At 43.4% G+C, this 26,651-nt stretch overlaps 1 protein-coding gene across 7 annotated transcripts in view; it reads left to right on the plus strand.

Moving 5' to 3' along the window:
* TRAF5 (TNF receptor associated factor 5) overlaps nt 1–26,651 on the plus strand; it is a 48,173-nt gene that overhangs the window by 12,533 nt on the left and 8,989 nt on the right. For 3 of the 7 annotated variants that reach the window (XM_023198301.2, XM_023198303.2, XM_023198305.2), the window contains exons 2-8: nt 13,256–13,474; nt 14,422–14,479; nt 16,401–16,502; nt 19,974–20,138; nt 20,771–20,848; nt 21,156–21,230; nt 25,773–25,865. In XM_023198301.2, the coding sequence (XP_023054069.1) occupies nt 13,257–13,474; nt 14,422–14,479; nt 16,401–16,502; nt 19,974–20,138; nt 20,771–20,848; nt 21,156–21,230; nt 25,773–25,865 (789 nt within the window). In that variant the 5' untranslated portion in view covers nt 13,256. Of the gene's footprint in view, nt 1–4,732; nt 4,749–4,872; nt 4,890–8,229; nt 8,248–9,578; nt 10,453–13,255; nt 13,475–14,421; nt 14,480–16,400; nt 16,503–19,973; nt 20,139–20,770; nt 20,849–21,155; nt 21,231–25,772; nt 25,866–26,651 lie in introns of those variants that run through there. The other 4 variants (XM_023198304.3, XM_023198299.2, XM_023198300.3 and 1 more) reach the window with 4 other exon arrangements.

Below are 26,651 nucleotides of genomic sequence, written 5' to 3' on the forward strand. Positions count from 1 at the left end.
CTCTCCCTCTTCTGTTGCCCTGATCAGGCCCATGAGTCCCAACAGCCTGAAGGCTGCATTTTTCAAGTCACACTCTAGGATGCCTGCCTGTATGTGGGCTGGGCACCTAGAGTGTGCCTGGGGTGTATCTGGGGTAGCCCACCCCAGGAAGGGTCTCTCGTCCGCTTCCTCCATGGACTGGACCAGAGCTGGCCTTGCCGCCAGGCGGGAGGGGATTGCCCTGTGTGCCTCTCACAACACGTACCCCAGCCACAGCCCTCCTAGCTCTGGGCAGTAGGCAGCTGGCAGTAAGTCATACGTCTGTGGTCAGCTTTGGAAATGTAAACTTACACAAAGGCAGCTGTGAATGAGCATTTGTGGGAAGGCGGGGCACCGCTAGAATGATGTTGACCTTTGGTAGCTAAAAGTTACCAAAAGGTCATGCCACGGTTTCTAAATACTCATTGGTACTTCTGTTCTGTAGCCCGTCTAGGGTGGTCTCAGGTTTCTCCCCTTTCTTCAGAGTACCCTTAGGCCCTGGAGGGTGGGGCTGGGTAAAGCCTGGGCTCAGTCCTCATTTGAAAATGTTTCTGAATTCCAAGCTAAATCTAAACCGTTGTCTGTTGGCTGTGCATCCAAGCTCGAGGGGTCACTGCAGCTTCATTCACTTTACGAGTGTTTGTGCTCTTCGTACTTATCTTTGTTTTTGTTTTTTGAGACGGAGTCTTGCTCTGTTGCCCAGGCTGAAGTGCAGTGGCGCAATCTTGGCTCACTGCAACTCCCGCCTCCCAGGTTCAACTGATTCTCCTGCCTCAGCCTCCTGAGCAGCTGGGATTATAGGTGCATGTCACCACGCACCTATTTATTTTTTATTTTTTTAATATTTTTTTTTAGTTTTTTTTTTAGTATTTTTGTATTTTTAGTAGAGATGGGGTTTCGTCATGTTGGCCAGGCTGCTCTCGAACTCCTGACCTCAGGTGATCCACCCACCTCAGCCTCCCAAAGTGCGGGGATTATAGGCATGAGCTGTTGGGAAAAAGCTGAGTGTTGGGAGGGAAACTGAGGCAGGGCTTGCATAATGTCCTTGGGAATATGTCTAGACTTGCTGGCTCCTTGCTTCTAGCCCTCCTAGGCTCCTATTCCCATTATCTCAAGTAGCAGAACATGTTCCATATAAATGCTAAACCATCACAGCTGTAAATCATGTGCTTAATGCAACGTGTCCTTTTGACCTCCACATTCTCACCACCTGTTTCTCTGTTGGATTACCAATAAATAGCCTGGGCTCCCAGCGCTCGGGGACGTCCCAGCCTCCACAATTGGGATGACTTCTTGGTGTCCCACCTTTATCTCTCAAATGGTCTTTTTCTCAATCCTTTGACTCTGCTGGCCTTTGTCACCCCCATGACCTGGTATTGGGTCTGATCACCCCAACAGTGAGCCACCGCTCCTGGCCTCTTTGTACCTTCTTTGTAAGCAAGGAGGATGATCAGGAAGGGGGAAGGGGGAGAGAAGTGTGAGTCTGAGATGACAGCCCCATAGCTCCATGCAGTGGGCACACCCACCCCCATTTGGGAATGCAGTTGAGCTGGCAGTAGGCAGCCTTTCCAATGAAGAGAAGCCTTTCCAACGAGGAGAAGTTCTTGAGCTGAGTCAAGAACAAAGGGCAGAAGGCTGACCTAGCCTTGGGGAACCCTGTAGGAGTGGAATGCTGGCAAGGAGCCACCAAGAGGTGTGGTTCAGAGCTGGGAAGAGAAGCAACAAATACAGAACCCTAGGGCCAAGGGATCAGGGAGTTTCAAGAAGGAAGTGCCAAATGTCACATAAAGAGCAGGAGGTCAGTGATTTAAGAGAAACTAGTCAGCAAATGATGTGATTACAGTTTAGATCATCGAACTAACATAATATGCTTTCCCAGACTACATATGGCCTCATATACCACATCCCCGTATGATTTGGGCCTGCCAACTTATTCCAGGTAGAGTACAGATGAGCTTGGGAGGGCCAGGAAGGCTTCAGAGAGGCGCTGATGGGATCTGATAAAGGACACAGGTCTGTGGCTGCCACCTGGGAGGTGTGTTTCCATCGGGCACTGCTCTAGAGCCGGGAATGGGAAGGAGAAGAGGGGTAGGGGGAGAAGAGGTAGATGGGGCATTGCCGGGCTGAGGATGGAGAATGGGTGGGAGCTCCAGCAGATGGGGAATTTGGGCCTGTGTGCTGCATTTTTGTTTCCTCATCAGTGTCTGCCTATGGTAGTTTCCCAGCAAAGAAATGATTTACAAAAAGTGACTGAATCAATAAATGTTTAGTGCGAGATAGCCCAGTGTAACCATGAATTCAAAATTGGGTGAAATGAGAAGGCAAATAGCATGTCAGGCAGTCAGGTTATCTCAGAGTGGGGGACGTTGATGGAGACACTCAGGGACAAGTCCTTATTAATAATAATAGCCCTTATGACACCTCTGTGTACTACCACTATAAGCTCTTCACGCATAGAGGGGTCAGCAAACTTTTTCTGTAAAGAACCAGGTAGTAACTATGTGTTTGAGGCCTTGTGGGCCATATGGTCTTTGGGGCAACTGCTCAGATCCTCTGTGGTAGCACATAAACAGCCATAGACAATGTGTAAGTGAATGAACATGGCTGTGTTCTAATAAAACTTTATTTACAAAACATGTGATGGGCCAACCCTTGATGTATATGGTATTGACTTATTTAATCTTCAGAAGTTCTATGTGGTAGCTACTGTTATCGTTTTATCACCATTTTTTTTTATATTTTTCTTTTTTTTTGAAGTTTGATAAGTCCTACTTTTTTATTTTTATGGGTGTGTATTAGGTATATATGGGCTACATGAGATATTTTGATATGGGCATACAATGCATAATAATCCCATCAGGGTAAATGGGGTATCCATTATCTTAAGCATCTATCATTTCTTTGTGTTACAGTCATCCCAATTCTTTTAGTTATTTTTAAATGTACAATAAACTCTTGTTGACTACTATAGTTACCCTGTTATCAAATACTAGATTGTATTCTATATAGTTATTCTGACTATATTTTTGTACCCATTAATCATCCCTACTTCTTCTCCCCAACACTTCCCCAACCCCACAACTATTCTTCTCAGCCTCTAGTAATCATCCTTCTACTCTCTGTCTCCGTAAGTTCAATTGTTTTAATTTTTAACTCCCACAAACAAGAACATGTGAAGCTTGTCTTTCTGGCCTAGCTTATTTCACTTAACATAATTTTCTGTAGTTCTGTCTATGTTGTTCCAAGTGATGGGATCTTGTTCTTTTCTATGGCTGAATATTGTGTATATTTACCACATGTTCTGTATCCATTCATCTGTTGATAGATGCTTAGGTTGCTTCCAAATCTTGGTTCTTCAGTGCTGCAGTAAACATGAGAGTGCAGATGTCTCTTCAATATTCTGATTTCCTTTCTTTTGAATATATACCCAGCAGTGGGATTGCTGGATCATATATAGTTCTGTTTTTATTTTTCTGAGGAACCTCCATACCATTCTTCATAGTGGCTGTACTAATCTACATTCCTACCAACACTGTACGAGGGTTCCCTTTCTTCTATGTCCTGTCCAGCATTTCATTTTACAGATGAAGAAACAGAGAAGCATAGAGACCAAGTAATTTGCCTAAGGTCACATGGCTATGAAGGTATATGGGCAGGATTTGAATCCAGGCAAGTCTACTCCAGAGTCCATGGTGGTAATTGCCATGCCATGCTGACTCTCGGAACCTGGGAGGGGGAGGGAGGAACCCCAGCTCCTCATCCCCTGTGGGCCTCCACCACTACCTGGAAGTAGGAACTCACTAGGCCTCCATTTCCTCATTTAAAAAAATGGGGAATAATGATTATATGATATATATATATATATATATATCATATATTACCCTGTCTCCTATGCTGGAGTGCAGTGGCGCCATGATAGCTCACTGTAGCCTTGACCTCCTGGGCTCAAGCAATCCTCCCACCGCAGCCTCCTGAATGGCTGGGATTACAGGCTTTAGCCAACACACCTGGCTGAGGGGTTAAAATGAGCTAATGCATATAAATTAGCTGTCTCTGTGCTTGGACATAGCCTCAGTAGGCTCCATTCACTTCCTTGAATACCCTTCCCTTGCCTTCCGCCTCAATCGGAACTCTCCTAGATTGTCTTCATGGCCCTTTCCCACTGTGGCCTCACACTAACTCTGAGTTTCCACATTGATTATTGAGTCATCTGGGTTATTGGGTACTCTGGCCTGGGGACTAAGGAGGATAGCCCCGCCCTTGAGGAGCTCGAGGAGCTGTCCCTAGGTAGCAGTGGGGACTGTTACAGAGCTGGAGCCAAGGATGGGGGCCGAGCGCACCGGAGTTGAACAAGGCTTCCTAGTGGAGAAAGCTGCTGTGTGGGAAGATCAGTAGAGCTTTCTTTGTTATTTTTTCCTCTTGGTCTAGTTTCTAAAAGCAAATCTAAAGGTCTCCTGGATACCTTAAAAGTACCACCTGGAGTCAGGTCGACTCTACATGGTTCCAAGAAGAGTTCCACTAAAGGCATCTCTGTAAGTGTAACTGACTTGAGGCAGCAGCAGCTTCGGCCATGTCAGCATGGGTGTGCAGCCTGGAGGGTTGGGGGAAAAGGGATACCCTTCAGCCTTTGCGCTCCCATCTACTCACCAACAGTGCTTGCTGTACCACCAGGAGAATGGGGAACCAGCGGTTTCCTGACAACTTGGAGAGAAGTCACAGTTCTCTTTAAAGTAATTAAAATTATACTCACATCATTCTTTGTCCTGTTCCCAAGACAACGTTCTTCTGTGAAGGCGTAAGGAAAAGCAAAGAAAACATACGCTTATCTCTGCCTCTAAGACATCAAAGCCAGTCATGCTGGGGCAAGGACGGTGCGTCGGTGGACTGCGGTCACATGTTTTCTGGTTGTTGTGGTGTCACCTGGTCTCTGCATGAGCTCCCGGCCTTATTAGGTGCAATGGAAAATGGCCTTATTGGTTCTCCCTTTCTCCAAGGCCTTCATCTTTGACCTGCCTGGTTAAAGGGGTTTCTTCTGCAATTTTTGAGGGAAGACCTCTCCGGGCCATCACAGACAGAAGCTTTGGAAAAACTGTGAGACCATTTCAGTTCTCCTTTGTGCCAGGAGGATAGCCTAACAGATAAAGTGCTTTCTCCTCCTTCCTTTTTTGACTTAGGGTCTTTTTCTGTCGCCCAGGCTGAAGTGCAGTGGCGTGAACAATGAACACAGCTCACTGCAACCTTGACCTCCCAGGCCCAAGCGATCCTCCTGCCACAGCCCCCCAAGTAGCTGGGACTATAGGCATGTACCACCACACCCTGCTAATTTTATTTATTTGTTTATTTATTTATTTTGAGACATAATTTTGCTCTTGTTGCTCAGTCTGGAGTGCAATGGTGCAACCTCGGCTCACCGCAGCCTCCCGGGTTCAAGCGATTCTCCTGCCTCAGCCTCCCGAGTAGCTGGGATTACAGGCATGCACCACCACACCCAGCTAATTTTGTATTCTTAGTAGAGACAGGGTTTCTCCATGTTGGTCAGGCTGCTCTCAAACTCCCAATCTCAGGTGATCTGCCCACCTCAGCCTCCCAAAGTGCTGGGATTACAAGCATGAGCCACTGCACCTGGCCAACTAATTTTTGTAATTTTTGTAGAGATGGGGTTTTGCCATGGTTGCCCAGACTGGTCTCATACTCCTGAGCTCAAGCAATCTTCCTGCCTCGGCGTCCCAAAGTGTTGGGATTACAGGCGTGAGCCACTGTGCCCAGCCCCGCCCCCCTTCCTTTTTTTTTTTTTGCTTCCTTGTAGTAACTGTTCTTCCTGGAAGAACAGAATCACAGGATTCAAGGCCAGCCATGACCTTGAGAGAGAACTGCCTATCCTAGCAGGACAGCATCTGGAACCCACCCAGGATATGGATTCAAGAGACCCATTGGGTCACTGCATCTTGGGATTAAATATTCTAACTTTTCTTTACCACCAGCCACAGTCTCTCCTCTTTAAGCCCAGGACCCATTGGTGGGCCTTGGGTGGGTTTGGGGAATAACATATTTGTATCCTTCCCATGCTGCTCAAGTGGGTATTAGGCGGTTGACCAACACTGCCAGTGAGACCTGAGCAGAGCTGAGAAATGGACAGTTTGGCTTCTAGCAGCCCATCCACAGAGAGAGGGGCCAGCTGGTGTCATTAGAGCCATGGAGGAACACCGGTCACTGTTGAGATGCTGCTCAGCACCCAGGGATGGGGGAGAGGTCCCCTGGCTTCCCCCTCTCCCCACCCCAGTGCCTGTCATTGGCTGAACCTTGCCAGAAGCCAGGGAGCCTGGAAAACAGTTTGTGGCATCAAATTTCACCCTACCTCATGGTGCAGACCTAAGCAGAGCAAGAGTAGGGATGGATCTGGGCAAACAGGCAAATGACTGGCTTATTCCCTTAATTTCGCTTCAGCTACAGTTAATTGCTAACCATTCTAGAACTTTTGTGATACCGGGAAATTCTTTAATCTCCTTCATCTAGAAAATGCCTCTTTCTTCAAGACCAGCTGAGATGATTTCTTCTCTGTGTAATCAGCACAGACACCTCAGAAATTGTTAGCTACCCGCCACCTAGGCTCTACCAGTTCTTTGTCGGAATCTCTGTTTGTGGTACTTGTCAGCGGGATATTGTAACCGATCATTTTTGTTCCTTATTTCTTCTGTCCTTGGAGGGCTTCAAGGGCAGATGCAACGTCACAGCCTCTGCTTTCTCAGGACCTAACCCAGGGTCAGTGCAGGGATGTGCAGATGAGTGGGCTGTGGGGTGTCCTGCTCACGGTTTCATGGATGGTGAGTGGCAGAGCAGAGACAGAGGTCTCTGGTCCTGTGCCCTTTTCACTCTGGGATTTTATCTGTAGTAATCAGTAATTCCCCAAGAATCAGAACTTGAAAACCCTGGAGACAAATTTCATGGACTTACGTCTTATGCACTATAACATAATATACTAAAAAACTCCCCAATTTTTCAAATCTTCATTAATCCAAACGGGTTGTTGGCAGGGGTATGGAGGTAGTATGGATAGGCAGACCAGGATCTACCTTTCTTTGTTAAATCTTTCTTAAACTCTGCAAAACACATATCTTTTTTTGTTATGACTGAAGGATAAGCTCACGTTGCTTCAGAATGTGAGAATATTTATCATATGTTCTCCAGAAATCTGTAGAGATATGTAAGTAAAGAATTTAAATGGTGGCATCCACAGCTTTCCTTTGGAATTTCTAAAAAATTCTCATGGAAAAGATGCATCAATTTATGAAACAAGAAGATGGCATTTCAAAGAAACTCAGCAAGAGTTCTTAGGGAATAGATGGGATATGACTTTCTCTTGTCTCTTTGAGCTTGAGTTAACAACTCTTCAGTAGGAGTACCATACTGTACATCCCATTGATGGCAAGAATAAGAATGCCCTTGACTGCAGAAAGGTGATATATAAGCTCTATTTTTAGCACTTTTGATATGTTTTATTTTTCTCCTGACTTGCAAGAACTGAGCTTCTTTGTGGTTCCTGATACGTAAGCTGTTATACACCGAGGGGAAAGATTTTAATAAAATGGAGTGCTTACTCATTTCCACTAAATAGCTGCCTGGGAATGACAGAGTACCAGCTGAAAATATCTAATTAATTAGATAAATATATTTGTTAGGTAAAAAAGCATAGCCTTTCTAGTTCTGCTGTTGGGCTCTCTCATGTCAGTGAAGACAGTGGGTCCAGGCTTGAGGAAGCTTCAGAAGGAGACGGACCCTGCCCTGGGAGGCATCATAGCTCTGTTGATATACCAGAACCTCACCCAGAAAGACACCTCAAGTCCACATCTCACAGCTGAACATAAATGCTTATTTTTTACAATGTATGATGAGATTAAAAACCCAGTTTCATAAAAACAAACACTGGACAAGACAATAACAGATTAGAGAGTGAACAAGGTCAGTGAATGACTTAGGCTTGTTGAATAGGTCTGGGAAATACACACATGGATGGGGAGAGGAAGGATAGGGCATTCAGTCCGCTGCTGGCTGTTCAGCAGGGGCAAGGAGACTGTAAGAGTCACATGTGCTGTGCCTGCCAGGACAAAGCTGACAAGACAAGGGCCTGTACAACAGGCTAGTAGAGCAGTGGTTTCCAAAGTGTGCTTCAAAGGCCCCTGGGGTGCTGGAACAGCTCTTACTGGGAAAACCCTTAATGGACTCTTACTTCAGGTGAGTTCAGGTAAGAGCCAATTGTGTGCATCTCTTTCGCAGTTCCAGTTCAGTGACCTTTTGCATTGTTACCTTGAAATTAGCCATAGTGGAAGTGTTTACAGAAATTGGCAAATGCTACAAACTGGAGCTTTCCCCCAGTTGAGCAGATTATTAAACGTTTACTAGCACAGCACTGCCTGCAGCTCCCTGATACACTTTCGGGGGATCTGCATGGTCAAAACTATTTTCATAATAGTACTGACATCATTTGCCGTTTTTACTCTTCTTTTACAAATGCACAGAGGTGTTTTCCTGAACAGACTGAATGTAGGAGCAGACATGAGAATCCAGCTATCTTCTATTAAGCAAGACATTAAAGAGATGTGTAAACATGTAAAATGATGGCACTCTTCTCACTAATTCTTTTGTTTTGGAAAATGGTTATTTTTCATAAAAATATTATTTGTATTAACATATAATTGGCTTATTATCTTGAAGTAAATACTTTTTTTATTCCTCAATTTGACTCTCAAGTATGGTAAATATGAATAGATATAATTTGCATAAACAAAAACTCTTAGGGGTCCTCCATTAAAAAAAGACAAAATTTTATTTTAGAGCAGTTTTAGGTTCACAGCAAAATTGAATGAAAGTCTGTTTATCCATTCTTTCTTTCATGGATTGTGCCTTTGGTGTTGTACCTAAAAAGTCATTGTCAAACTCAAGATCATCTAGATTTTGTCCTATGTTATCTAGTAGGAGTTGTAGGTTTTGCATTTTACTTTCATGTCTGTGATCCATTCTGAGTCAATTTTTGTGAAGGTGTCAGGTCTGTGTCTAGCTTCATTTTCCGATGTGGATGTCTAGTTGTCCCAGCACCATTTGTTGAAAAGACTATCTTTGCATCATTGTTTTGCCTTTGCCCTTTTGCCAAGGGTCAGTTGACTGTATTTATGTGGGTCTATTTCTGGGCTCTTTATTCTGTTCCATGGATCTATTTGTCTGTTCTTTTGACAATACTCCACTGTCTTGATTACTATAGCTTTATAATAAGTTTTGAAGTTGGGTAGTATCTGTCATCTTCAATATTGTGCTCTTGTGTTGGATCTTTGGCTCCTCAAGTTTTAAGAGTGTTATCTTAGACCAGGTGCTGTGGTTCATACCTGTAGTAATCTTATTGCTTTACTGAGCTGAAAGGATTGCTTGTGGCCAGGAGTTCAAGACCAGCCTGGGCAACATAGTAAGACCTTTGTCTCTAAAAAAAAAAATAAAAAAAGTTAGCTAGGTGTGGTGGCACACACCTGTAGTCCTAACTACTGGGGAGGTTTAGGTGGAAGGATCACTTGAGCCCAGGAGTTGGAGGTTACAGTGAGCCATGATTACACCACTGCCCTCTAGCCTGGGCTACAGAGATCCTGTCTCTGGAAAAAAAAGAAAAAGAAAAAAAAGAGTGTTATCTTCGTCTGTTTGTGCTGCCATCACAAAATACCTCAGATGGGTAATTTATAAAGAACAAAATGTATTTCTCACAGTTCTGAAGGCTGGGAAGTCCACAATCAAGACACCAGCAGATTCTGTGTCTGGTGAGGGCTCACTTTCTGCTTCCAAGATGACAGCTTATTGCTGCGTCCTCCAGAGGAGATGAACACTGTTCTCACATGGGGAAAGGTGGAAGGGCAAAAGAACCTAGCTAGTTCCTTTGAGCCCATTTTAAGGTCACTGGTCCCATCCATGGATACACAGCCCTCATGACTTAATCACCTCATAAAGGTCCCACCTCTCAATACGATGACACTGGACCTTAGGTTTCAACATACGACTTCTGGGGGGGACACATACATTCAAATCATAGGGGGTTCTGAGACCAAAAAGTTGGAGAACTACTGTTGTGGCAAAAGATGGACATACACACAGATGAGTTCCATAGATTCTTGTGTTAGGAAGAGTGTAGAGTGTAGTGGAGGGGAACCTGAATTGAGTTTTGTACATCCTACTGCCTCATTCTGGGGACTGAATGAGCCTGTTGCTTTAGGTACATCTCTGAGAGTCCAAATTTAGATGCTGTGTGACAGACTTGGGCCTGGCCTCAGAAGAGAATCTCAGAGGGACATAGAATATGACATCAGGGCACAGGATGTGAAGTGCCAACCTCCCCAGGAACGAGGAAACACAAAGCAGAGTCAGGAAGTTTGAAAGTGGTTCTTCGAGTTCTCTGAGAGAAAGGTGGGTCTTGGTTATTAGGGCTGTGCATGTAAATAAAATGTTTTGCCTCTTCATCTTCCGAATTAAAACTTTTGTTAAATCCCAAGAATCAGCCACGTTACAGGAGGGAACATTTGTATCTTACACTGCTTACCTACCACCCTTGAAGTTTTGCAGGAAACACTAGGGAAAAGGTGGAGCTTTGGTCTCAAACCCCAGACTTTTAATTAATTAATTAATTAATTTATTTATTTATTTTTGAGACAGGGTCTCTTGCCCTGTCACCCAGACTGGAGTGCAGTGGCATAATCATGACTCACTGCAGCCTCCACCTCCCAGGCTCAAGTGATCCCACTTGCCTCAGTCTCCCAAGTAGCTTGTGCAAAGGCCCGGTGGCATAAAGTGTGGTGTATTAGAAGAACTAAAAAAAAAGCCTGTGTGGCTGGAGTACAGAAAGCCAGGGAAGAGAGGTCCAGGATGCTGCTGGATTGGGGAGGATACAATCTTGAGCCTGCTTAGCATTATCAACTTTCTCTCAAAGCCCTGAGAAGCCACTAAAAGATGAAGGGAGATAACTTTACATTGTACTTGGCATTTTGAAAGTCTCATCCTGGCTCTAGTATGGAGAATAGTTTGGAGAAGAAAGCAATGAATGAACTTGTATTTAGTTCAGATGAGAAATGATGTGGCTTGGTACTTGTCTTAGCTTGGGCTGCTATAAGAAAGCACCATAGACTGGGTAGCTTATAAACAACAGAGGTTTCTGACGGTTCTGGAAGCTGAAAGCCCAAGATCAGGGTGCCAGCGTGGTTGGGTTCTGATGAGGTCCCTTTTCCGGGCTGCAGACTTAACTGCTGTATCATCACATGGCAGCAAGAGGGCCAAGGACCTCTCTGGCATCTTTAGAGAGGAGGTCTCAACATGTTGCCTGGGCTAGACTTGAACTCCTAGGTTCAAGCCATCTTCCCACCTCAGCCTCCTGAGTAGCTGGGACTACAGGTATGTACCATCATTCCCAGCTCTCTCTTGCCTCTTCTTTTTTTTTTGAAACAGAGTCTTGCTCTGACGGCCAGGCTGGAGTGCAGTGGCACGATCTCGGTTCACTGAAATCTCTGCCCCCTGGGTTCACGCCATTCTCCTGCCTCAGCCTCCCGAGTAGCTGGGACCATAGGCACCCACCACTGCGCCTGGCTAATTTTTTGTATTTTTAGTAGAGATGGGGTTTCACCGCATTAGCCAGGATGGTCTCTATCTCCTGACCTCATGATCTGCCCGCCTTGGCCTCCCAAAGTGTGGATTACAGGCATGAGCCTCTGCGCCCAGCCTTCCCTGGCCTGTTCTTCTAAGGGCACTAATCCCATTCATGAGGGCTCCACTCTCATGATTTCATTACCTGCCAAATACGCACCTCCTAATACTGTCACATTGGGGGTTAGAATTTCCACATATGAGTTTTGGGGGGAATACAAACATTCGATCTACCGCAATGGCAGTGATAGATACTCTGAGTAATATATTTGTGTGCAAGAAGTCATTGCCAAACTCAAGATCATCTAGATTTTATCCTATGTTATCTTGTAGGAGTTTTACAGCTTTGCATTTTATGTTTGTGTCTGTGATCCATTCTGAGTTAATTTTTGTGAAGGGTGTCAGGTCTGTGTCTAGCTTCGTTTTCTGATGTGGATGTCCAGTTGTCCCAGCACCATTTATTGAAAAGACTTATCTTTGCATCATTGTTTTGCCTTTGCTCCTTTATCAAAGGTCAGTTGACTGTATTTATGTGGGTCTGTTTCTGGGTTCTCTATTCTGTTCCCTGGATCTATTTGTCTATTCTGTTGATAGTACTACACTGTCTTGATTACCGTAGCTCTATAATAAGTTTTGAAGTTGAGTAGTGTCAGTCCTTCAGCTTTGTTCTTCTCCTTCAATATTGTGTTGCTGTGTTGGGTCTTTGGCTCCACAGGTTTTAAGAGTGTTATCTTAGGCTAGGTGCAGTGGATTACCCAGCACTTTGGGAACCTGAGCCGCAAAGATCACTTGTGTCCAGGAGTTCAAGACCAGCCTGGGCAACATAGCGAGACCCTGTCTGTATTAGTCCATTTTCATGCTGCTTATAAAGACATACCCAAGACTGGGCAATTTATAAAAAAGAGATGTTTAATTGACTTACAGTTCCACGGGGCTGCAGATGCCTCACAATCACGGCACAAAGCAAGGAGGAGCAAGTCATGGCTTACATGGATGGCAGCAGGCAAAATGAGAGAGAGAGAGCTTATGCAGGGAAACGCCACCTTATAAAGCCATCAGATCTCATGAGACTTATGCACACAAGAACAGCATGGGAAAGACCATGATTCAGTTACCTGGGTCCCTCCCACAACATGTGTGAATTTAAGAGAACTCTTGGATGGGGACACAGCCAAACCATGTCACTGTTTCTTAAAAAAAAAAAAAAAAAAAATTTTTTTTTTTTTTTAAATTGGCCAGGTGTGGTGGTGTGTGCCTGTAGTGCCTGTAGTCCCAGCTACTGAGGAGGGATCAGTTGAGCCCAGGAGTTGGAGATTACAGTGAGCCATGATCACACCACTGGCCTCCAGCTAGAAGTCATCTGGTCCAACCTCTAACCTGAGCACCCCAAAGGCATTGCACCTTTGCCGGAGACCCCTAGTGGCAGGAGGTTGTCACTGTTGTTTCAGAGTGACAACAGAATGACCATGTGAATGATGTACATTAATTATGAGACAAATAACCAAAGCACGTGACGGCTGTAGTTGTTTCAGTGTTTGCACACTTAATTTTCCTCCTTCTCCCCTGACCCCTGCAGAATGGCTTATTCAGAAGAGCATAGAGGTGTGCCCTGTGGGTTCATCCGTCAGAATTCCGGCAACTCCATTTCCTTGGACTTTGAGCCCAATATAGAGTACCAGTTTGTGGAGCGGTTGGAAGAGCGCTACAAATGTGCCTTCTGCCGCTCGGTGCTTCACAACCCCCACCAGACAGGGTGTGGGCACCGCTTCTGCCAGCACTGCATCCTGTCCCTGAGGTGAGTGGGCAGGGCCTGCAACTCTGGCCATGGCAGGCCCAGCATCCAGGTGGCAACTGGGGCCACTCAACTGTTTTCATGGGTTTTGGAGTTGCTTAACTTGGCCACAGGACCATGACTATAAGGAAGGACTCTCCCAGATCCCTTCTGTGAGGGCCTGAAGAATAATCATTTTTTGGTCACTAATTTACAGATATTCACCTTTTCTTAAAATTCAGACTGCACCTGCTTTGCATGGGAGAGCAGACCTAGACACACACTCCATCATGGGAGCTGGCTATGGAGAAGGGTTTGAATCTCACAATGTCTGTGTTGTTACCCCAATCTTCCCTTGCCTTGAGGAAGAGGTGCTGTGGCTCCTAGAAGGGACCTTGCTGCCACGGATGCTGTCCACTCCTGGGCAGCTGTAAGACCTGGGTCATGCTGTGTTGAGGGAGGAGACCAGGAGAGATGTGAAAGCAGGCACACTGTGGGGGTTTATATAGGAAGTAAGGCAGTCATTTTACCCTGCCAAGCTTTGAAAGGGGGTTATTACAATGCATTTTCATTCCCGCATGTGTTCATGCATTCAGCACCTGTGTGTTCTGTGCTCTCATGCTGAAGAACTAAGGGTGGAACAGGACCCCATGTCTGCCCTCTAGAATGTCCCAGTCTGGAGGAGACAAATGTGGCACGGTGTGATAAACAAAGGACAGGGACTTTAAGCTCTGTCCAGGGACTCATTGACTGCATCCTGGAGGATGCATGAAGTTTTTCAGGCAAACTGAAAGACTAGGAAGGTGCTGAAGGACGGGTGCAGAAGGCACCTTCTGGGTAGAGGGAGTAGCATGTGCAGACAGGGACCAGCCTGCCCAGCGCTAGAGCATGACTGGAGCCCTGGGGCTGCTCTTGGAAATGCTATTGAGGTAAACAACTAACTCTGACTCTATTTTAATTTTTTTCTCCAGAGAATTAAACACAGTGCCAATCTGCCCTGTAGACAAGGAGGTCATCAAATCTCAGGAGGTAAGAAAGTCACTGCTTTAGTCTAGCAGCTCTCAGGGTGATAGAGAAGAAGTCAATGAATTGGACATTGAGATTGGAACAGGAGAGTGGTCGAGGGAGACCTTCCTTGAAGTCCATATTCTTCTGCTGTGGAGTCACATCAGACCCTACTCGTAGCCTGTTTGAGAGGCTTGTTTGGATCTTTATTGACCACACCCCTCCTCCACCCCAAGTCTCCTCTCCTGCTGTTTCTTTATCCCCTTCCTATACTAGCTCTAGCTAATATATTCATTATGGTTTTGATTTGCATTTTCCTGTTGGCTAATGAAGTTGAGCATTTTTTCATGTGCTTATTGGCTATTTGTACATCTTCTTTGTTAAAATGCCTACTTATTTTCTTTGCTTATTTTTAAAAATTGAGTTATTTACCTTTTGTTGAATTATAAGAGTTATTTATAAGAGTTATTTATAGCCTGTAATCCTAGCACTTTGGGAGACTGAGGTAGGCAGATCACATGAGGCCAAGAGTTTGAAATCAGCTTGACCAACATGGCGAAACCCTATCTCTACTGAAAATACAAAAATTAGCTGGGTGTGGTAGTGCACATCTGTAATCCCAGCTACTTGGGAGGCCGAGGCACAAGAATCGCTTGAACCCAGGAGTTGGAGGTTGCAGTGAGCTGAGATCCGGCCACTGCACTCCAGCCTGGGTAACAGAGCAAGACTCTGTCTCAAAAAAAAAAAAAAAAAGTTCTTTATATATTCTGGGTGTAAATCTCTTAGCAGCCGTTTGGCTGCTAAGATTTGCAAGTATTTTTCTTCCATTCTGTGGGTTGTCTTTTCCCTTTCTTGACAGTGTGTTTGAAGCACAAAACTTTTTCATTTTGATGAAGTCTAATTCATTTGTTTTTTTTTTTTCTTTTTTTGGTTGCTTGTTCTTTTTTGGTGTTGTATCTAAGAAACCATTGTCTATTCCATTGTCATGAAGGTTTTCTCCCTTAAAACTCCTCTTTAAGTTCAGTTTTCTTCCTTTAAGATTCTGTTGCAGGATGTTCAAGCAGAAGCTTTCCTTGAGCCTCTAGTCTGCTGTACATGCATCTTCTCTATACCCCTTATGATGTGTTTTGCATATACCTACAACAGGGCTGTGCTGCAGCTAGTGTCTGTCTGACCTACTGTCCAGGGGTTGGCATACTACAGTCTTGGGACAAATCCAGCCTGCCACCTGCTTTTGTATGGCCTGTAAGCTAAGAAATTCTTTTTACATAATGGTGGGTGCATAGAAACCCTCATATTTTCGCAACTTCTTGTGAGTCTTAAACTACTTCAAAATAAAAATTCATTTTAAATAATCAAAAGAAGAAAGTATTGTGACGTGGAAATTATGTGAAGTTCAAATTTCAGTGTTCATAAATAGTGTTTTATTGGAATGTAGCTGTGCCCATTCATTTAAGTATTGTGTATGGAAGAGTTGAAATGTGGCAACAGAGACGATTGTGATGTGGACTGTCTGACCCCTTACAGAGAAAGTTTGCCTACTCCTGGTTTGTGCTAAAATAGCAAGCCAGCACAGCCTCAGTGACACTGTCTGATGAGTAATACATTTACCCTGGGACTGGAAGCGGAAAGCATCACTCTTGGCCAAGCTTTACCTCCTGTCGTTTAAGAATGTGGGGTCAGGTTCACCATAAGATTCACCTAGCTGCAGCCTATTGCACAGGGCATTGTTACCTGGCTTATATGTTTGATGGTTTGTCAAAAGCATATATCTGAGACAGCCTTTTCTTTCAGTGTGGTGTAAGTGTGATATTTTCATTCCAGCTGGTGTCTGAAAGTTTCCACTTGCCTTCTGAGATATACTTGAAGACCAAATTAATAATAGCTTAATTCACATTGCTGTAAAACTTTGGAGTGTGTGAGACCTATTATGTTTATCTTTTAGGTTTTTAAAGACAATTGCTGCAAAAGAGAAGTCCTCAACTTATATGTATATTGCAGCAATGCTCCTGGATGTAACGCCAAGGTTATTCTGGGCCGGTACCAGGTTGGTATTATTCATGAACAATATCTGCCTTTGCCATTTTTCCAGGGATATATATTGAGCCCCTTTATGTGACAGTTACTGAGCTAAGCATGGTACAGGGATTCAGTGAATTGCCCTCAAGGATTCCCAGTCTAGCAATACAGGTGGCTACAGTGCTGTAGCCCATCTAGAGCTGAGGTGTGAGTGAAGAGGTTCGTCCTGTATGGAGCGCATGGAGAACATCTTGTATCCACTAGACCTTAATTGTGTGGTAGGGATCACTGAGCCAGAAGAGAGGGTGTGGGACATGCTGGACAAAACAAACACTCAAGAATATGTTATTTTGGGGGAACTGTGTGGGACCCAGGGCATGACTACAGAAAGACACAATTGTGAGGTCCTTCCCCGAAAGCATTTGCTCTCTCACTTGGTGCTGTCTAGGTGTTACCCAGCAACTGTGGGGCCTGGCCTCATGGGGTTTATGATCTAACACAGATCACTCAGACCAGGACAGAGACAGGCTGTGGGTTAAAGGTAAAGCATTGATAGGAGAGACAAACCAACAAGGTGTAGGGGAAATGTAAGCGAAGGGGAATTGAGTGCCTTTCAAATGAAGTAACCTCAACTGCTCTTCCCTCCAGCTAGGGAAGGTGGTTAAATGGGAAGCTGGAAGTGTGGTGCTGCCTGGCAGGCCCATGTCAAGTTTGATCACACTGCATGTGAACATGACTCAGGCTTCTCTAACTTCCAGGGAATTGCTGAGAGGCTGCTGAAATTTCCCCTGCACACCTACACATTTTGGAACACATATTTCAGATGATTCAGTCTTTTCTCTATCACACCTCCAAATCCCTCAGGCACTGAGCTTATAAATGTGTAAATGATTTCCTTGTTAACCCAGGGATTTATTTGGAGGTTCATAGACCGTTTGTTATGTGTTATGTTTTCATGTGTCTTTTGCCTCTTGTTTGAATGGTCAAGTCCTAAAGCAAGGCCTTTTTTCCAACTTTGTTGTCACTAAGCCTAAAAAGTAAATGAGGCTCAAATGGACCATTGAACAGCTTTAGTGACCAAAACTGGCTTGTGGAGAGCAGGGGCTGGTTACTCTCCACCTGTTTCTTTTATATTTCCCCTCATTCCTTGTTTCCCACCCACCCTCTTGTGTGGTAAGGTGTAGAATCTTACCGGTCACAGCGTTTTGATGAATATTGATTGTTTGCGTGAGGGTTGAGGAGTAATATCAACCAATTTTGGAGAAGAGATGGATTCTAACTGTGATTACCATGTGATTCTTACTACCAGAGGTGAAGGAGAATAGCTGTATTTGTTTATCTCACTGTCAAAAAACTGTTTGCTTTTTCTTCTGAGAAGGGGTCAGCGAACTCTGTTAAGAGTCAATAAAATAATAATAATAATAATAACAATAAAGACCCAGATAGTAACTATTTTAGGCTTTGCAGGCCATACAGTCTCTGTCACAATTACTCAGCGCTCCCATTTTAGAGGGAAAGCAGCTCTAGACAATATGTGAAGGAATAGGTGTGGTTCCTCTCCAATAAAACTTTAATTATAAAAACAAGTGGCAGGCTGGATTTGGCCTGTGAGTCTTAGCTTGCCAATTTTGTCTTAAAGGACCCTCAGAGGGACAAATTCTCTAACATTTTGGTAACTTGCCAGCATCACAATAACTGCAGTGATTCAAAGGTTTTCACTGAGATATGCCTGCTTTTTAACATGTAGAATGTTGGCTGGGCGTGGTGGCTCACGACTGTAATACCAGCACTTTGGGAGGGCAAGGCGGGCCAGTCACCAGAGCTCAGGAGTTTGAGACCAGCCTGGCCAACATGGCAAAACCCTGTCTCTACCAAAAATACAAAAATTAGATGGGCATGGTGGCTGGCACCTGTAATCCCAGCTACTCGGGAGACTGAGGCAGAATTGCTTGAAACCTGGGAGGTGGAGGTTGCGGTGAGCCGAGATCGTGCCACTGCACTTCAGCCTAGGTGACAGAGCAAGACTCTGTCTAAAAAGAGAAAAAAGAGAAAAAAGAAAAACTAGAATGTCTAGCCTGGCCAACATAGTGAAACCCTGTCTCTACTAAAAATACAAAAATTAGCCAGGTGTGGTGCACACCTGTAATCCCAGCTACTCTGGAAGCTGAGGCACAAGAAGCGCTTCAACCAAGGAGGTGGAGGTTGCAGTGAACGGAGATCGTGCCACTTCACTCCAGCCTGGGCGACAGAGAGAGACCCTGACTCAAAAGTAAAATAAAATAATATAATATAAAAATAAAAATAAAATAGAATGTGAAGAATCCTGGAGTGAACACTGTCCATGTCATCATTCTCTATGATGATTAAATTAAATCATTTAATATTTAATATTAAATAGCATATATAATGTTATATATTATATTGCATATAATATATTAAATATATATAGTTTATAATATATTAAATATATTTACATGTAAATAATGTTTATATTTAATAATGTTAAATAACATTAGAGAATATTTAACTTTTAAAATAAAATTAGAGAATATTTAAAATAAAATTTAAATAACTTATTATTTGTGACAGAGTCTCTGTCACCTAGGCTGGAGTGCAGTGGCACAATCATAGCTCACTGCAGCCTCAAACTTCTGGACTCAACTGATCCTCCCACCTCAGCCTCCTGTGCACCTCAGCACAGGTGCACACTGCAACACTTGGCTAACTAAAAAAAAATTTTTTTGTGGAGACAAGGTCTTGGGGTCTCACTGTGTTGCCCAGGCTGGACTTGAGTCCTGGCCTCAAGTGATCCTCCCATCTCAGCCTCTCAAAGTTCTGGGATTAAGAGCATGAGCCACCACACGTGGCCAATAAAGTATTATTAATGATTAAAAATATTTCCTGATTTTACCAGTCTGACCATTCCTAGCTTCTCTTGGGCCTGTGAACCTGTATTTCCTCCGCCTCCTTTATCATTTCTGGAATAGCTTCCTCTCCCTTCTTTTCATCTTCTTAATCCTTTCCCTTTCTTCCTTGAGTTAGGATATGCCCTTCTCTTCTTTTTTCTTTTTCCTGTGTCCTTTTACCATCTGCTGTGCAGAGACCCATACTTGATGCTGGGGGTTGGTATGAAGAGTCCACAAAAAAAATAAAAATGTCCTTGAAGAACTGGTAAATTAAGGAAAATATGCAAGAACTAACCTGAGAAGATGAGCACGTTATTAGATCATCTAAAACAAACTTGGTGTACTTCCCTCCTCACCCATCTTCCCCTGTCCTCTGAATTCCCCCCAAGACTGGCTTTCCCATCTCTGGCACAAGCATCCCTCCCCATGCCCTCTCCTCAACAGAGGCAGTGGGCAGCATCCCCTGAGAGCCTACCCTCTGCCTTGCCCTGTGCAAGCCTTTCTGCCCAGCTGCCCACCCTGTTCTCTCTCCCTCCCTGGGCCTTCCAGCTGACTTCCCTCCTACCACACTGGCCTGTTGTTACCTGTTGCAGGATCACCTTCAGCAGTGCTTATTTCAAGCTGTGCAGTGTTCTAATGAGAACTGCCAGGAACCAGTCCTACGGAAAGACCTGAAAGAGCATTTGAGTGCATACTGTCAGTTTCGAGAGGAAAAATGCCTTTATTGCAAAAAGGATGTGGTAGTCATCAATCTACAGGTAAAAAACAACACACACAACAGTCATCTTTATGGAGCTAAATTATGCCTGACTGGTCACAGTGAATCAGGTGGAATGCCAGAAGAACATTCCTGCATTTGTTTTTGTACAGAATTGGTCTAAAGAATTTGCTTTTTGGAGAGAAGTTCTGTGAAAAGCTTAAAACCTTCTTGTTGGTAGCACTCTCTTCATTTATTATTGGCAAAAATATTATTTGAACACATGCTGTGTATGTGTAAGGAATGCTGGGCGCTGAGTCACAAGGAGGTGAAGATAATGTCTACTTTCTGAATTCTGCAGTGTAGCTGGGGAGGCAGGATGTAGGCATAAAAAGAAAGCATGGGTACCTTTTACATGTCCCGAAGGAGCTGTGCTGGCAGTTCCCCAATCTACCTTCTCTGAGTCCTGTGCTCTATGACTTTCTTTTGAAATAATTGGAAAATTTAATATTTTAATTAAGTTCATTTATACCTAGAAAGTGGACATCTTTAATCCGTTTTTGGAACTAGGCAATAACTTCCTGTAGAGAGTAAGCCACATGACATAGATCCCCAAAGAGAGACAGGTGTAATCACTGTGAGGCCATGAAAGACAACCCTTGGCTTTGTTTTATTGTACTTTGTCTGTTTCAGAATCATGAGGAAAACTTGTGTCCTGAATACCCAGTATTTTGTCCCAATAATTGTGCGAAGATTATTCTAAAAACTGAGGTAACTGCAAATAATCCTCTCTGCAGATTTTATGGAAGATGAAGTTTTAGTAATCATTGTGGTCTGTGTTTGATAAAATCCCAAATATAAGGGCCCAGGGCTTAAATTACGCTCATGACCATGACGTATCTGTCTTCCCTTCTCTTTTTCTGCGAACTCTCTTCAGTTTTCATCACAGCTGTTTCTTGCCAGGCCTCTCTCCTTCTCCTGGTCCTTGCCTTCTTCCCAAGCCACCCTTGCCTCCCTGATTGCTGCAGTTGGAGAATAAGTGATGAATTTCTATAGCTTGTGACTCTGCATTTCATAGGTGGATGAACACCTGGCTGTATGTCCCGAAGCTGAGCAAGACTGTCCTTTTAAGCACTATGGCTGTGCTGTAACGGTATGGAATGACTTTTTGTTTCTGCCTATACATTCTACTGTATAATTCACTTGGCAAGTTCAGTTTACTCTCTATTCCATCGAGGGTGGAGAATTACAGTTCTGAGAAATTTAAGGTTAATTATTTTAGAGTTCTCCAGAGAAACAGAACCAATGGGGATATATACATATATAGAGATTTGTTTTAAGAAGTTGGCTCTTGCAGTTGTGGGGGCTAGCAAGTCCAAAATCTGCAGGGCAGCTCAGCAATCTGGAAACTCTGGCTGTCTGGAGTTTCTATGCTGCAGTTTTGAGGAGAAGCATTTTTTCTTCAGGAAACCTTAGTGTTTGCTCTGAAGGCCTTCAAATGATTGGATAAGGCCCATCACACTATAGAGGGTAATCTGCTTACTTCAGGTCTACCAATTGTTCTCACCACGTCTATGAAATACCTTCACAGCAACATATAGACTTGTTTTGAGCAAGCGACTGGGCACCTTAGCCTAGCCAAGTTGACACATAAAATTAACTATCACAGTAATTATTGGTAGCACTCTCTTTTTCTTTTTGTTTTTTTGTTCTTTTTGTTTTCCTTGAGACAGAGTCTCACTGCGTCACCCAGGCTAGAGTGCTGTGGCGCAATCTTGGCTCACTGCAACCTCTGCATCCCGGGTTCAAGCAATTCTCCTGCTTCAGCCTCCTGAGTAGCTGGGATTACAGGCACCCGCCACCACGCCTGGCTAATTTTTGTATTTTTATTAGAGACAGGGTTTCACCATGTTGGCCAGGCTGGTCTTGAACTCCAGACCTCAGGTGATCCACCTGCCTTGGCCTCCCAAAGTGCTGGGATTACAGCACAGTGCCTGGCCCACAGTAATTGTTTCTAATTCTGATTCCATTTCCTCCACCTGGTTTGGGAACCTTCTGGGGTTACTCCTCTCATGATTACAAATCCTGGTTTTATGGTGATATACCCTTGTATGTCACCAAGTATACTGAAACAAAATGGACTTAAAATCGTGTTTTAATATGTATGTAATTACCTTTTAAATACTTTAAAATAATACTCAATGAATTATATAAAATAAAATTTCATTTCTATTTCAGTCTTTTTAATAGATTCCAGATGGAGCAGAGTTTTAGGCATTAAAATATATCATGCTCTGTATTATCATTCTGTATTTTCTATAATCTAAAATTATTCCAAAATAAAAAGTTTACTTCAGAAATCATGAAAATACTAGAAGGAAAGATGAGTGTTTTTTTTTTGAAATGGAGTCTCGCTCTGTCGCCCAGGCTGGAGTGCAGTGGTGGGGTCTCGGCTCACTGCAAGCTCCGCCTCCTGGGTTCATGCCATTCTCCTGCCTCAGCCTCCTGAGTAGCTGGGACTATAGGTGCCCACCGCCACACCCGGCTAGTTTTTTGTATTTTTAGTAGAGACGGGGTTTCACTGTGTTAGCCAGGATGGTCTCGATCTCCTGACCTTGTGATCCGCCCGCCTCAGCCTCCCAAAGTGCTGGGATTACAGGTGTGAGCCACCATGCCCGGCTGAATTTTTTTATTCTTAAAGAGGCTGGTGTGGTGGCTCATACCTGTAATCCAGCATTTTGGGAGGCTGAGGTGGGTGGATCATTTGAGGTCAGGAGTTCAAGACCAGCCTGGCCAACATGATGAAACCCTGCCTCTAACAAAAATACAAAAATTAGCTGAGTGTGGTGGTGCACGCCTGTAATCCCAGCTACTCGGGAGGCTGAGGTATGAGAATCACTTGAACCCGGGAGGCTGAGGTTGCAGTGAGCTGAGGTCACGCCGCTGCACTCCAGCCTGGGTGATAGAGCGAGACACTGTCTCAAAACAAACAAACAACTCCCTGCCCCGCAACAACAACAAAAGCCCTTTCTTAAATGACTAACACAAAACCAGAAGCCATAATTTTGATAAACTTATAAATATTTAAAACTTCTATATGATTTTTTAAAATACCATAAATAAAGTCAAACAGCAAACAATGAACTGGAGGGAAAAGTCTGCAACATATGATCAGACAAAAAAAAAAGGGAGGGGACTATTTTCCTTTATATACAAAGAAACCTTTAGTGTTAATAACTTACTCAACTTAATGGAAAAATAGGCAAAGAAATATAGTATATAGGCAGTTCCAGAAAAAAATTAATTTGACTGATAGATGTAAGAAAAGATGCTCATTTCACTCCTAAATAAATGTACATTATAACAAGAAATATAATTTTACCTAATGTCATCAAATTGACAAAGATTAAAACATCTTATGATAGCTCACTTTTTTTAGGGTGATTTGGTTATATCTATGAAAATAAAAAATGAATCCACACATTGACCATGCATTTCTGCTAGGATTTATGTTACAGATATCCTTTCTTAAATTATACAGTGATTACACATACACAAACACACATAAAGATGTTTATTATTGTTTGTATAGCAAGAAAATCCCACAACAACCCAAAACTAAAAACAACCTGTAAGTCTATCATTAAAACACCAACTATATGATTATATATTCATATTTTAGAATATTATATAGCTGATAAAAATAATGAGGTATGTAAAAAATTAAATATAGTATGTTCTCATTTGTGTTAAAAATGTGTATATATCCTTACTGACTCTGGTAAGACTAGGAAATTGGGTGTGGAGATGGAAAGAAGAGGCCTTTTACTTTTCATTCTTCATCTTATGTTGTTTGACATAAGCACATATTTTTTTTTTATTTTAAAAACCATTTGAAAAAATGTATATTGTGAGAAGGATTTTTTAAAAAATCTATGAAGAGTCTATAAATTTGTCACATATCAAACCAGAGGTTGTCTTGGCCGCAAAAAGGATAGGGTTTACCTTTCTTGTGCATCAGTACAATTGTCCAGCTTGGGCAACATGGTGAAACCCTGTCTCTACCAAACAATACAAAAATTAGCCAGGCGTAGTGGCGCACCCTGTAGTCCCAGCTCCTTGGGAGGCTGAGGTGGGAGAATCCCTTGAGCCAGGGAGGCAGAGATTGCAGTGAGCCAAGGTCATGCCATTGTACTCCAGCCTGGGCAACAGAGTGAGACCCTGTCTCAAGGGAAAAAAAAAAAAAAGTGCAGAAATTGCTTTCTAGCTCTAAAAATGATCTTTATAGTCAGTCCCAAATCTCCAGTTGGTTTGTATTCTAGAACTTGCCTCAGCATCAGAGCTTGGGATGGCTGGGGGAGTTATTCTCTGGAACCTTATTTAGGACAGCCTGTCACCAAAGAAGCCAACCCTAACCCAAATGGAAATTGACAATGAATATTTATTTAGTTAGACTGCATGGATCACCTTGATGCACCTAACAAACATTTGCTTTTACTAGTAATATAGGCAGGCAGTCTGCAAAAAAAATATTTTAATGATTAGGGAAAAAGCAACCATTCCTTCTTGCAAATGTATTCTGTGGTTTTGAGAATACATATATATATATATATATGGGCTGAAATTAAAATCAGGTGGCATTCCTTCTGCCCATGGCAGCCAGTCCGTGATTGGAGGCAGCATGGAAATGTGCTTGACAGGAGGAAGAACTAGCGTTGACTTAAAACTGATTTGAAGAGGCCAGGCACGGTGGCTCATGCCTGTAATCCCAGCACTTTGGGAGGCCGAGGCAGGCAGATCACGAGGTCAGGAGTTCAAGACCAGCCTGGGCAATATGGTGAAACCCCGTCTCTACTAAAAATACAAAAATTAGCCAGGCATGGTGGCACGTGCCTGTAATCCCAGCTACTCGGGAGGCTAAGGCAGGAGAATCGCTTGAACCCAGGTGGAGGTTGCATTGAGCCAAGATCGTGCCACTGCACTCCAGCCTGGGCGACAGAGTGAGACTCCATCTCAAAAAACAAACAAAACTGATTTGAAGATAACCCACGAAGGAGATAGGTTTTACATGGGAATAGTTGAGAGATGATAATAACTACACTTAACCCACAGTCATATACTCCCAGGGCAAGGAAGAAAATCAGCACTGCGAATTTTGATATTGGCCTGATTCTCTGTCTCATGGATATTGAAGAATCCTAAAGCTGGGGCCAGGTATGGTGGCTCACACCTGTAATCCCAGCACTTTGTGAGAGCAAGGCAGGCAGATCACTTGAGGCCAGGAGTTCGAGACCACCCTGGCCAACATAGTGAAACTCCGTCTCTACTAAAAATATGAAAATTAGCTGGGTGTGGTGGTACACACCTGTAATCCCAGCTACTCGGGAGGCTGGGGCACAAGAATCTCTTGAACCCAAGCGACCAAGGCTGCAGTGAGCCAAGAACACACCACTACACTCCAGCCTGGGTGACACAGTAGGGCTGTCTCAAAAAATAAAAATAAAAAAATGAATCTTAAAGCTGGAAAAGGGACCTACTGGAGTCATTTTTCCTGCAACCCACTAGAGACTGGTGCATGTTTAAACTATTAAAGTAAGCAAAGTTGTTAAGATTCTATTTTAGCAGAATATCCTACCACCTCTTTCATTTTTGAAGCCTCTCAGCAACCTGACTTATTTTTCTCTTCATATTGAAGGATAAACGGAGGAACCTGCAGGAACATGAGCATTCAGCCTTACGGGAGCACATGCGTTTGGTTTTAGAAAAGAACGTCCAATTAGAAGAACAGGTAAATCTTCAAAGGTTCAAATAAAAAGTGAGGCAACAGAATTGCTGGGATTTGCCTGCTCTATGCTGGTATTTTTCTTTTTTCCTCTATTTCAGTATGAGTCAATTGGAGGTAGATGTTTTCCTATTAAGTGGCCAAACAGGCTCATAGGATTATAGAACATTAGAATTGGAAGGTGCTGTTAGGATCTTTGGGTCCGTCCCCCTCATTCAACAGATGAAATAACTGAACTCGGAGAAATTTTTATGTGTTTTAATCGTTAAGTAGCAGAATTCAATCTCAAAACTCATGTCCTCTGATTCTAAGTCCAGTACTCCCCATGGTATACCATAACTGCCTCTCAATAGCCTATCTACACACCTTTTGGTTAATACCTGGCACTTAGCAATTTGATGTTTCAGTTAAATTAATATTACTGTGAAACAACAGTTGACTATCTATTCTAAGCACTATAGGTTTTATAAATTTTGTGGTAACTCTAAGGAAGCTTTGCAACCTGATAAATGCATACATACACACTTATTTCACCAAGTTGTGATTATCAAGTGAAATTATATGCAAATGCCTGCAATAGTGCCTGTGGCACTCATATTAACCTCAATAAATGCTGATTCTATTGAGCAATTTTTAGGAAAGTTAATTATTTTGTTAGAACATCTCAGAAAATCAGACTTTTCTTTCTTTCTTTTTTTTTTTTTGAGACGAGTCTTGCTCTGTCGCCCAGGCTGGAGTGCAGTGGCGCGATCTTGGCTCACTGCAAGCTCCGCCTCCTGGGTTCACGCCATT

The sequence above is a fragment of the Piliocolobus tephrosceles genome, chromosome 1 (assembly GCF_002776525.5).
Source record: "Piliocolobus tephrosceles isolate RC106 chromosome 1, ASM277652v3, whole genome shotgun sequence".
Classification (NCBI taxonomy): domain Eukaryota; kingdom Metazoa; phylum Chordata; class Mammalia; order Primates; family Cercopithecidae; genus Piliocolobus; species Piliocolobus tephrosceles.